The sequence below is a fragment of the Pseudochaenichthys georgianus genome, chromosome 4, assembly GCF_902827115.2.
Source record: "Pseudochaenichthys georgianus chromosome 4, fPseGeo1.2, whole genome shotgun sequence".
NCBI classification, from domain to species: Eukaryota; Metazoa; Chordata; class Actinopteri; order Perciformes; family Channichthyidae; genus Pseudochaenichthys; species Pseudochaenichthys georgianus.
In genome coordinates, this window is record NC_047506.1 from 2,983,698 (window position 1) to 2,997,261 (window position 13,564).

General features: G+C 39.0%; 1 protein-coding gene across 2 annotated transcripts; it reads right to left on the bottom strand.

Annotated features, from left to right (window-relative positions):
- Positions 1 to 1,217: 1,217 nt before the first annotated feature.
- On the bottom strand, positions 1,218 to 10,892 carry rp2 (RP2 activator of ARL3 GTPase). Of its 2 annotated transcripts, none has more exons than XM_034081702.2 (5): positions 10,580 to 10,892; positions 6,059 to 6,727; positions 4,070 to 4,184; positions 2,798 to 2,883; positions 1,218 to 1,833 (listed from the first exon to the last, which is right to left on the bottom strand). In XM_034081702.2, the coding sequence occupies exons 1-5, from the start codon at positions 10,745 to 10,747 to the stop codon at positions 1,750 to 1,752; spliced, it is 1,122 nt and encodes a 373-aa protein (XP_033937593.1). In that variant the 5' UTR covers positions 10,748 to 10,892; the 3' UTR covers positions 1,218 to 1,749. The 2 variants fall into 2 exon arrangements, with proteins under 2 accessions (XP_033937593.1, XP_033937595.1); XM_034081704.2 differs by lacking the exon at positions 10,580 to 10,892 and adding an exon at positions 10,268 to 10,285.
- Between the last annotated feature and the right edge of the window lie 2,672 nt (positions 10,893 to 13,564).

Consider the following 13,564-nt stretch of genomic DNA (forward strand, 5'->3'; position numbering starts at 1 on the left):
ATTGAGAAACACGTTCCTTTAAAAATCGTACATTTGTGCAACTTTACTCTGCTTTCAGGCCATCATTTGAAAACCTCCTTTATTAGTTATCAGGTTCATTAAGTCCTGAATCCGGAGTAATTTTCATCACACAAATCAAATCATGATACAGAAAGGTTCACATCTGTCCTCGACATTTATTAAAAAACAGTGATATTAAATAAGCAGTCAGTGTCCATTGCGTTTTTTTTTATATATCCTACGCTTTTAATGTAAAGACAGGGTGTCAAATTGCAGACAAATTGTGCATTCATAAGTTAATAGCTCTAAAAAAAAACGATGCTCAAGTACAAAAGGTTTACAAATACAAAATCACAGAATGTTCCTATTATATACTTCTTAAAGGCAACTGCACACAACTGCTTTAACTGAAACTGCCTTGTGTTGCAGGTTATTAACGATTAAATGAATAATACAGACGGAGGGATGTTGGCCATCGATTGGAAAATCATTATCAGTGTTTTTTAAGTAAGTGGAAGTGAAAGCTGCTTACTGTGATCAAATGGAGGAAGACGTTTCTTCTTTGAAACATCACGATTCATTGAGATTGAATGTTTTAAAACCAAAATCTGTGCTTCTTTAACAACATGAAGGAAAATAATGCATGAACTTTGTTTCCAGCTTAACACAAACAGAATTTAAATTGTTCAAAAACATCAAATCGCACAAAAGAATCCTTTTATATCAAATACCTTAAAGGGGTGCTACATCTCTCGATTCATATTTTGGACGTGTCTCCGTGCTTTCATGTTCAAAAAGCTCTTTATTTTTCTCATACTGCCTGTATTTCACCCTCTGTCTGAAACCAGAGCCCAGTCTGCTCTGATTGGTTAGCTGGCCGGCTCTGTTGTGATTGGTCAACCGCTTAGAGATGTCCCGCCCCTTAGCCTTCACGTACAATGTGTTGGAGCGCTAGCCAATACGAGCATGAGTGTTTGATGTCACGATGCCCCTGACGTAAACAAAGGAATCGTTTTTTGGTCCTTCGTTCACCGTGGAGACATGAGAATATCACAGGGGCCTTTTGAGGGTGAAATAATCCTTTACAATTAATCAGTTTTGCAAATATCAGTCGCTAAATGAACCCGGGAAGACAGACTATTTACCCAATTGTTCTTAATGTGTGTCCAGCGTCACTGCAGTGCTTAAAAAGCCTCGTAACAAAATAAAGTCAGACGTAACGAAACGTTTTACTAAAAACAATGACAAAGACAATACATGTGTTTCCATACAAAAACATTCAGCAGAGTATAAAACAAATATCACAAAATATGCCTACATCAACCAAAATGCAAACGTTCACGATTAAATGTTGGCCAAACAGAAACCAGTAGATATGTGATAAACATCTACACAGCAGGTCTCAAATATACATTCATAACAATCCATTATCTAATACACAAATAAATCCTTGGATGAAATAAAAATATGGTTTATTTATATAAAACATTTTCCCTCAGGCGTTCGTGTGCTCATGGTTTTTCTGCAGCGACATTAAATTAAACATTTACAGCAAAGCTCTACATTCACAATCGATAAAAGCGACATTCATAGAAATATAAATATTCACAGCTCGCTCAGCTCCGAGCGTCACGGCTGCAGACTCGCGGTCGGGCGAACTGCAGCCTTTCTATATACGCGATATCTGTGATTTGCTATCTCGTTTTCCGCCAATCCAACTCGAGCCGAGCTGCAGGGCGTTTCGCTTTCTCACAAACCCATCTGCATGTCGGCGAAGTTGAAGAAGTTGTCGACGTCTCTGGAGGAAGAGTTTTTATTTTCAGAGACGAAAACCTGCAAAGGAAGAAAAACAACTTGTTGAAGTAAACAACAACAGCCAAGTAAACAACAACAGCCATTACTTTTGCTCAGAGGGGGGAGAAGTACTCAGGTCTTGTACTTTAGTAGAAGTACTCAGGTCTTGTACTTGCGTAAAAGTAGAAGTACTCCGATCTTGTACTTGAGTAAAAGTAGAAGTACTCAGGTCTTGGACTTTAGTAAAAGTAGAAGTACTCAGGTCTTGTACTGGAGTAAAAGTAGAAGTACTCGGGTCTTGTACTGGAGTAAAAGTAGAAGTACTCAGATCTTGTAATGGAGTAAAAGTAGAAGTACTCAGGTCTTGTACTTTAGTAAAAGTAGAAGTACTCAGGTCTTGTACTGGAGTAAAAGTAGAAGCACTCAGGTCTTGTACTTTAGTAAAAGTAGAAGTACTCAGGTCTTGTACTTTAGTAAAAGTAGAAGCACTCAGGTCTTGTACTGGAGTAAAAGTAGAAGTACTCAGGTCTTGTACTTTAGTAAAAGTAGAAGCACTCAGGTCTTGTACTGGAGTAAAAGTAGAAGTACTCAGGTCTTGTACTTTAGTAAAAGTAGAAGCACTCAGGTCTTGTACTTGAGTAAAAGTAGAAGTACTCAGGTCTTGTACTTGAGTAAAAGTAGAAGCACTCAGATCTTATGCTAGAGTAAAAGTAGAAGTACTCAGGTCTTGTACTTGAGTAAAAGTAGAAGTACTAATTTCTTGTATTTGAGTAGAAGTACCAGAGTGTAGCAATACTCTGGTACAAGTTGTTTCTCAGGTTGGAAAGTATCAGAACCAGAAACATGTAATGTGTTTGTTCGATAGGTAAAACATAAAGCATTAGTTTGTAGATGGAGTTTTAGTTTTGTATTTGTAAACCACACGGCGTTAGTGAACCGTAGGGCATGTGTAAAACAGGAAGTGAGCTCCATCCTTTCTGTATTTATCTTCCAAAGCGCTCACCTTGGTGCCGGGGAACACCTGGTCGGCGATGCTCCTGCAGGCGTCCACCACGCCGCCTCCGCTCAGCTCCAGGGCGATAACCGGACCTTCAGAGGAGAAACAGGACGGACGGATTCAGGTGGGCTTTTTGTTATACTTTCTTTTTATTTTATTATTACTATTTATAAAAACGTTGTATTTGACAAATATTTTATTAAAAAAAAAAAATATGACTTTTTTTCTTTGTTTACTTCGTACGTGTACCTGTGTAGCACTGAGGTCAATGTCTTAAGTGTATATAATGACCGATGTTCATATGTTTTTTGAATAAATAATGTTGAGACAATAAATAAATATAAGTAATAATACATTATATTTCAAAGTGCCTTTTAAAGCACACCGTACAATTCATTAAATATTCCACCAAGGGTTCAAAACAGTTCAACAGGACAATGACAGGGAACATGTGGCGAGTCATTCGGTCTGCTTATTTCCATAAATACACCATCCACTTCCTCCACCCCCCCCTCACAGCTCACCCTGCTCTCTGCACACATCGACCACCTCTCAAGTCCATCCACAAACTTCAACTGGTCCAGAACTCTGCCGCCCGCACCATAACCCCCCCCCTCCCCATTAACCACATCCCTCCTGTTCTCCAGCAGCTTCTCCGGTCAGACACCGTATAGATGATCAGATTCTGCTCCTCACTCGTAAGGCCATCAACAACCTCCCTCCTCTCTAGCTCTCCGACCTCCTGCACATCAACACAGCCACCCGCACCCTTAGGTCTTCTGCTTCCATCCCCCTCCCCGCACCACCACTTGTGATGTGTCATTTTGCAAAGCACTTTGAGCTGCATGTGTTGTATGAAAAGTGCTGTATAAATAAAGCTTTATTATTAACCACCATAGGATCCGGAGCCTTCAGCCCTCGCTCTGCACCCCTCCTCTGGAGCGCCCTCCCACCTGACATAAGGGATATGGACTCCCTCTCCATTTCAAATCACGTCTGAAAACACATCTCTGCACACGGGCATATCCACCCTGATCACATGACACGTCCTCTGTTCTTACTGATTTCATGGTCTTGTTTTTCTGCTGGCGTTTGGTTTTTGTATCTTGTACGGCGACCATGACAGCCATATGAATAAAATGCATTATTAAGTATTTTAAACAATCTCTCTAGCACGACAATACTTCATTCAAAATGTATTCTAACTCGTATTCAGCCTTTAAGAAATCAATTTGGATATAGCCCATGTTGTGTTTTGGATCAAATGTACCGCCCTACCTTTGGTGATCCAGTCCACCAGCTCGTCCGCGCTGTTCTGGAAAACCCTCTTCACGTCTTCAGGTCTCATCGACACCTCCTTGGTCTGGACCAGCACGAAGCCTTTAGCCGCCACCTGAGCGAACGCGAAGGGAAACGTTATTTAATCAAAATCAGCAGGTTCGTAGAAAACTACTTCAAGACTCCTGCGGTGTTTGCACGGAGGAGACGAACTGGATTACAGCGCGCCTGCTACGCATGCTTTAGTGATGGAGTCATGCTTTTTTTCTGGCAGCAACACAAACATCACAGGAATTTTAAAGCAGCAGAACAGCAGGCTTCAGATACTGAGTAGTACAAGCTCAAAGTCAGATCGAAAAGAAAGTGATAAAAACATGTCAAGATCAGGAAGAATAAAACACAAAATGACATTTGATCCCTCCTTTCAACTTTGCATCTGTAATATTATAAATTGAACAATAATTAATGAAGTCAATATGTTTCAATTCATAAATAACTATGTCACAATCTGTAGGTAGGTAGGTAGGTAGGTAGGTAGGTAGACAGACAGACAGACAGACAGACAGACTATGTCACAATCTGTATTTTAACGTCATGTACGCACATATTTAATTTTTTATAATATGTTATATGTTGTTACAAATCCGGCAGGCTGTGCTGGTTAACATTGTTTTTATTTTATTTTAATTAGTAGTGTAACCTTTTAAAGAAGTGGCTGAGTGCACCCAGATGTTATCAGTGTGCAGCAGGTCAACTCTGATACCACCACCACCATGTTTCCATGTACGTACTATAAACACTTCCTCCATTTGTTTAGCACTTCATATCTAGTGGCTGTAATAAGTCAGTGGGATTATAAATACGGTTTTACGAGTAACTCCTACACAGACCTACAGCAGATGAATAAAGGATTTCTTGTTCTGATTTCCACCAGAGGCTATTTAAAAAAGGAATGTAATTTTACCTTGTGGAAAAAGGGAGTTGCTGGAAAACTGATGCCTTTTTCGGTAAGTTAGATTGTGTAACATTGGAGTTTTAAAGCGTTGCTTCAGTTTTACCCGGCAGTCACATTATAACCTGTATTTTAATTCAAAAGATAATTATAGGAGTCATAAAAAATGGCAATTTTTTTTATTAAAACTGTCATTACTTTATGTAGTAAAAAAAAAAAGTCGCCGATTTATCTTGAAAACCTTTAAAAATGTCACAGAAAATGTAAAATAAACATTTCATTAAAAAAAATCCTAGTATGGAACAAAAAGTCTTAAAAATGTATAAAATATTGTTTAAAAAGTATGAAAAAGGATTCAATACATTCGATATTAATCTTCTGCAAAAAACATTGTAGACAGACAGACAGCTTTGCTTCCTGCTGTCTGTTTCTACTAAATGCATCGACTGCAGTAATACACAGAGACTATAGAGAAGTGCTTTATACAGCCTCTCTTCCAAACTCCAGCACTAACCCTTTAAAGTGGACCGATCATGCTATATTTGAAACACATTGTAGGGCCATTCCTATATAAAACATGTCTGTGAAGTTTTTGTTTCAAAATACCAAACAGATCATGCATTTTAGCCATGCCTCATTTCGCTCCATTTGCTCTTTTCCAGCCCTGTTTTTGCAAGGGCTGATTCTACTTTTGTGGCAGACTACAGCGCCACTTACAGGCCTGGCATATGTACTACAGCGTCTCCAGCGCTTTCGAGCGGTCTCTCATTCCCCTGATAGCTGGAGAGTTGCCCATATAGGCGGAGCACCCCTTTTCTGACGTCAGAAAATTCAAATAATAATCAGCTCCGTTGCAGCCCCGTTTTTAGAGATTTGGGTACGAAGGAAAAGAGAAAGGGTTGTGTTTTCTGACACTTGGTGAGTTCCCTGACACACCGGGGACACATATTCATGTATAAAAGACGTACAAAAGTGCATTTTGCATGATAGGTCCCCTTTAAACTGAGCCTCCTCACACTGATTGGTCGTCTCCTCACCTCATCGATGAGCTTGCGGGCGTTAGCGGTGGTGTATTCCCCAGCGAAGAACACGAAGAGGCAGGACTCATCGCTGTCCTTACGCCGGCCTCCTTTTGTCAGAGGCACGATGCTGCGTTCAGGGTCGCCCGAGATCCGAACCGACTTGAATTCAGACTCTGGGTCAGGGACGGGCACAAAATCCAGAACCTTGGAAGACTCCGGCAGCAGGCTCCAGTTGTTCTCCCCAGAAACGGGCGTGAAGTCGTGGATGTTGCTCCAGTTGTTGTTGAAGATGCTGAGGCCGGCGTCCTTGAAGTGGAAGGCGAGATCGGGGTAGAAGTACTGGAAGCAGCCGAACTTCATACCCGTGGACGACTCGATGATGGGCTGTGTGGCGCAGCACAGGAACACGTCCATCTTTTTACAGTCCCGCGTGCGAAACTGCTGGCAGGCCACCACGCACTTGATGTCCTTGCAGTCCCTGAAGAAGACGCTGCCCTTGATGGGGCCCAGCACGATGCGGCAGTTCACGCAGTCGTCGATGGTGATGGTGGCCGCGTGGTCGAACACGAAGATGTTGCAGTTCTCGCAGTCCTGGATTACAAACTGCTGGCCGTTCAGTTTGCCCGGATGTCGGCCCACCGTCACGTCTTTGAGCCCCGACAGCATGTAGTCTTTGGGGTCAACCTGAGCAGAGAGAGGGGGCGCCATCAGTCAAAGGAGAATGGAGAAATTTCAATTTGATCATCTACTAAGCATGCAGATATTCTTGTAAGCGTCAGTAGAAAACATTAAAAAGGCCTTATTATGTTTTTGGGGTTTTTCCTTTCCAGTAGTGTGTTTTCTGGAGGTTTTTGTGCATGTAAATGCCTGAAATGCCTCAATTGGACTGATTTGTTTACTTCACTACTATGCAACACTCGCACTTACATTGGCTAGCACTCCAACACATTGTACGTGATAGGCTAAGGGGTGGGACATCTCTAAGCCCTTGACCAATCACAACAGAGCCGGCCAGCTAACCAATCAGAGCAGACTGGGCTCTGGTTTCAGACAGAGGGTGAAAAGAGGTGCTGCAGCACAGGCAGTATGAGAACAATAAAGAGCTTTTTGAACATTAAAGCACGGAGACACTAAATACTGATATGAATAATAGGGACCCTTTAAAATCAGGGGTGGGGAACCTCTGGCCCCCGGGCCGTATACAGCCCGCGAGACAATTTGTTACGACCCTCGAGGTAACACACGCAAAAAAGAAAAAAAATTAAGAAATCTAGACCGCAAAATATGTAACAAGCGAGTGCCTGTTTTTCCTGGCCAAGGTCAGGGTCCTTGAACACAACACGAGCCTAACGTGTCATCACGTGGTATATATTTCGTCCGACAGGGGTGCAGTTCTGACGGAGAGCACCAGAACGCCGCTCCGGGCCGGGACTTCACAAATGTCAGTAGCTAGCCATAAAGAGCCGTACACGCTGTGTCTTTAGTTGAAAGCCCAGTGGCGATCTGTTCATCTGTCATACTGAGCATACAGTCAATAACTTTGTTGTTATTAGCATCTGGTTAGCTAGCTATGCTAACGAATATAAGAAGCTTTTTCTACAACCAGTGAGGTAAAGGCACATCTTTATATGATCATTATAGTTATAAAAAAATAAGAGAATACAGTAAACGGGTATAAAATACTATATGACAGTAAAACAAAAGTTGTTATTAATAAACAAGAATACAGTTTGAAAGGAGAGTGATTTGTAAAATATCCATAAAGAAAAAGAAAATCTGCTTCCAGTTCTGTTTCATATGTGTTGAGAGATGTTTGCATAGATCTACTAATGTTGCTCTCAAAGTGCACCAGATTGATGCCTTTAACTTCAACATTTAGGAGGTTAGGCCCCCCCCCCCCCCCACTTAAATCATGTTCACATGGATAGGAAACTAAATTGCACACATCTTGTGTCCATATCTTTCTGTTTTGGTGGTCATGCCACAACTGTGCACGTGCATGCATGCGCGAATCATGGTAAAATATCTGGATTAAGAGGTTGCTTTTTCTTTGCACAGCATGAAAGAAAGGCGAAATGAATGGGCTGTGATTTTGGTATTTTAAGCAGACGTCAATCATTTGTACGGCCCTCGGAGGATGTTGAAAAAATTGAAATGGCCCTTGAGAGGAAAAATTTTCCCCACCCCTGCTTTAAATCCAACTCACGTAAGAGTGGATAAGCTGCTTACATAATAAAGCTCTGCAACCAGCTACATTTTAAGTTGAATATATTATACTTTCTGGATAATTTGATACGTTTCTTTACACACCCTTTGAACCGTGTCCTTCTATTTTGCAGTTCTTGAGTTTTGTTTTGAAATTATGCTCTCCATTTAATTAAGAATGTAAGAGCTCCCATTTTAAAAACTGCTTTACGAATAAATGTATTAAATCAAACCATTCATTCCGCGTATCTTCTCTTTGTTACATTTCACTAACATTACAGTAGTTTCTCTTCTCATATTTCAGACTAAGTGAAGTTGCAGTAGGCATTAAGCTAGTTTTAAACAACACACCGGATACTGATGGCTAGTGTGTTATTTTGGTGAACCACTGTTATAAAAAATGGAAGTGGAACCACGACCTAGTCCGCGCCTACATAATCTGAATAAATCATGCTCTGTGTGTTCAGCTGTGAACAGTGTTGTAATCCCATAATGAGATAACGCCGGCTGGATACATGGGGGACGCGTGCAGAGCATTGCATGCATTTTAAGCAACCGTCGACACGTAAAGCTGAATATGTTGAGACTGGGTGATGTAATAAAACGCTGCCGAGCTTGGCTCTGTTATGGAGACAGATTCAGAGCCAACGAGCTGATTAATGGATTCAATAAGACAAATATTATCAATAGGAATTACACTTACAAATTAAAAAGCTTTAAAGCATATGTATACACAAATATATCGGCCCTATTTACATTTGCTCCAGGACACTAATGCCAAGTTTTACTTTCTTTATATACGCCTTTCACCTGGTTAAATACATGAAGAGGTGGATTGGTCTTTTTGGTATCTTGCATTTGCTATTAAAATACTCCATTGTGAAAATATTTTAAATATATTTGTCATTTTCAGGGAATTTTTAATTTTTATAATATATATTCCTTTATATTTTTCTTACAAAAATGATCAATTCTTCCTCACTTTGACTTCAATGTATCTAACCCTGTATCTACTCTTTCACTCGTAGTGTTTATGTTGTTATGTTAAGGATCTGAAAACTTCCTCCAACACTGAAAACAACTCTGGCATTTGTAAACATTTAATAATCAGTTCACATTTTTGTAAACTGAGTATTTGTACACTGTAGTACTGTTAGAGTACCTCTGCATACCTGTGACGCACATTTTAATGTATCTTAGTGTTTACATTTTCACAAACAAGACAATATCTTTGTAAATGAAAAACCTATTTTTCTTTATTTTGTGTCAATGCAGCAATTTAAGGTTGTGTAATATATTAAATTATATTTTATTCATGTAAAAGGATGTACTTCATTGCATTAGGTGGGTGTAAGCAATGAGTACAATACACATGTGTTGCGTGTTAAAAGGTTTTTAAAAAAGGTATTTTAACTGGGTATAATGTTATTTATATGTGCTGCAATCGTGAGTTAATTGTGCTTATATGTTTTTCATGTGCTCTTGTATGTTTTCATTAAATGCCTTCAACCTGCCAGGGACTGCAGATGAAAATTGGCCTCTCTGGCTACAAGGAAAGGCAAGTTTATTTATATAGCACCTTTCAACACAAGGCAATTCAAGGTGCTTTACAAAAATGAAAGACATTCAGACAAAGGCATTTAAAAACAGTAAAAGATAATAAAAGAAACATTAAAAGAAAAAATACATGAATAAAAAGTTACAGTGCAGTTTAAGATATGAATAGTTCACACAGAAGTTCCACTTTACTGATGAACACAACGGCGCTACAGTTAAAGAACGTGCATTGTCCCTTCTTAAAATAGATAACTACAAATATTTCCATCTAAATGTAACTCCCTGTGTTTATATGCACCAACACAATGAGGGTTTTTTCTAAATTCCTAGCTGGAAACCTCCTAATAACACAACATAAAATACGTTAAGTGTGTCATACTTGTTAGGTAAGACTTCCAGGAACCAAAAGGTATAATTTAATTTAATTGTATGACTGTATTGAGAATGTAATGACGTTTTCACCTTTTCTCTCTTGTCCCAGCTGTAGGTTACTGCCATCAATTCATTTGACAAAATATGAATGTCCATATAAGGATTAAATATTGTCTTTTTTCAGTGTTACCAGTGTTTATGTAAGCACCAATACACCTGAGAAAACCCCTTGCACGCGAGTTGTTTCTAAATAGCTAGCTGGAAACGACTTAATGGCACAAATGAAAAGGCATTAAGCATCTCACACTTGTTGGGTTTTGTTAGGTAAGACTTCCAGGTGCCAAAAGGTATAATTTCATTCATCTTAATGATTTTATTTAACGTTAAATGTCATGTGTTCACCTTTTCTCTCTTGTCCCAGCTGTACTGCTTCGGAGGCTCCTCGCTGTTGTTGCCAAGGGGAACCGAGCTGTTTGTCGTCGTCGTAGTTTCAACGGTCGTTGTCGTCGGCGTACGTTCATCTTTTTCCGAGGACTTCCTTTTGGATTTTTTAGAGAAGAAGCACCCCATGTTGCTTGGAGTTTTTCGTCAACCTGTAACGAAGGAGAACACGATAAAATGTGAGAGAGTGAGAGGCTTATGAGCTCTTGAGTTGAAAAGATTTTTTTTTCTTTGGCTTCCTGTTTCTCTGCTTCGTTTCGCAACCAATCGCAACCGTCCCAGTCGTGTGAAGAGCCAATCACAAGGCTGATGTTGAGTGACTGGGTGACGTAAGAGAGGCGTGAATCCCATGAAGCGTTTGGGGACAAAACAAACTACTTCCGCAGGTTGCTTTTATTATAAACATATTTTAATAAGTATTTAATTGAACATAAATCAAAACAGAGACGCACACATCTATCTACTGGTGCATGATGTATTGAATTCAAGTTAAAGTATGATTACCTGCACATTTAAATGTATGTTTAACCTTTATACATAGTGTGTATAACTCATGTCATTATTGTCATTCATAATATTACTAAATGTTATTCTTATTTTATTTTGTATTCTTATTCTTTTTATCCCATGTGTACTATCTGTGTTTCTGTCTTGTTCCGTTGTTGCTACAACACCTGCATTTCCCTACAGGGATCAGTAAAGGTCCATCTAATCATATCGTATCTCACGATGATATAGCACTCCTGACTCCACTACAAGTAGCTCATAACTGTTCAATCAAGATCTTACGCAAGTAAAAGATACAAATGTTTGCTTAAAGTTTAATGTGTAAACGTACCTGGCAATAAACTTGATTCTGATTATAGTGTATTCTTCAAATTAACTATTGTATTATATAGATATTCTCTAGCAATATCTCTTATCCGTGTTGGTATGTATATTTACTCCGTATTTATTTACTTCTGTGCAATACTTTTGTTTATTTGTTGACATGAGAGTATTCTTAAATGAAAGGTGTTTTTTGTTGTTGATACATATACTCACTATCTCATTCACTATCAAATAGTGGAGTAAAATGTACAATATTTTCCTCAGTAGTAGAACATATTTTTAAAAAAGTACCATCAATATGCACTTAAGTACACTACAAATTACCTTGCAGCAACGTTCAGGAAAGAGGTGTAATTTACCAGCCTACCCTGAATGCACCGTTACACATTGAACACACCTCACGACGCTGAAGTTGGCTTCCGATTCAGAGCATCCGATTCGGCAGTTAAGGGGAAAGTTAAGGGACATTTAATTTACAGCGCTGAGCGAACAATGAAACCTTTATTCTATTTGTGGAAAATACAAACAAGGGAGATTTCAGTGCTTTTTTGCATCCTGACCACATTAGACCAGGTCCTGATCTAAAACCACTAGACCTAGACTCATCAAATCTGGACTGGATTATCCCAGAGAGGCTAAAGATTCTTTATAATACAGTTTGAGATTTGTGAAACCTTTATTCTATTTGTGAAAATACAAGAAGGCATAAAGGCTTGCCCAGCTGGGAGGTTCACACTCTGGCCTGTTGCAGCAACCTCAGCCTTCCACCTGTGTTTGTATTTTCACAAATAGAATAAAGGTTTCACAAAACTCAAACTGTGTTATAAAGAATCTTTAGACTCTCTGGGATAATCCAGTCCAGATTTGATGAGTCTAGGTCTAGTGGTTTTAGATCAGGACCTGGTCTTTTGTGGTCTACATGTAAAAAAAAAAACACTGAAATCTCCCTTGTTTGTATTTTCACAAATAGAATAAAGGTTTCACAAATCTCAAACTGGGTTATAAAGAATCTTTAGACTCTCTGGGATAATCCAGTCCAAATAAATGTGTATTTTTTTGAACACCAGGTTTATTTATTTATACTATATATAATATATTTACATCTCACTCTACAACAAAACCACAAATAACTTGTTACATGTCGGAGCAGACTTCAGATTAGCTAGCACCTTAAACCAATAGGCCACGCTAATAATAGGTAATCTCCCATCATGCATCTGTGAGAGATGCTTTGAGGATATGGCCTTCCTGTACGTGCCTTTTTCACCCTGCGTTACCTCATGATGTTATATGTAGACTAGACATACTAAACGGCAGAGTAGGTAATGTATGGCTATCTGCTCTTAAGTACACATTTGAAGTATTTGTTTATACTTGACTTCATCTCAGAGGGAATATTTTTACTCTATTTGATCACCTCAATCACATTGAAGATTCGGATCAAAAATACAAAATACAATCAACCAAAATAAGAGAAATAGATTAGTAGAAGGGATTAATAGAGATACATTGCACTTTATTGATTCCTTTGTGAGATTCACAAGCTGTAAATGCAGTACAAATAAAGTCTAATTAACATATTATGCTCATTTTCATGTTCAAATGTGTATTTTGTGCCTCTACTGTGACATGTCTCCATGCTTTAATGTTCAAAAAGCTCTTTACTTTTCCCATACTGCCTGAGCTGCAGCACCTCTTTTCACCCTCTGTCTGAAACCAGAGCCCAGTCTGCTCTGATTGGTTAGCTGGCCACCTCTGTTGTGATTGGTCAACCACTTAGAGATGTCCCGCACCTTAGCCTATCATGTACAATGTGTTGGACTGCTAGCCAATAGGAGCGCAAGTGTTAAATAGTGAGGTCACTATGTTCTCGAAGTAAACAAAGGAGTCCAATGAGGTGTTTTTGCTGGGGGGAGAGAAATAAAAAACAATACTAAAATGCTTTTAGAAGTTAAAAAACAATATAATAAAATAACCATAATAATAAAATACTGGGAAAAGATATGTTTGTAATTCTACTTGACACTTGAGTAACGTTTGGAAATCAGGACTTTAACTTGTAATGGGGTATACTTAGACCATAGTATTTGTAATTTTACTTAAATAAAAGATCTA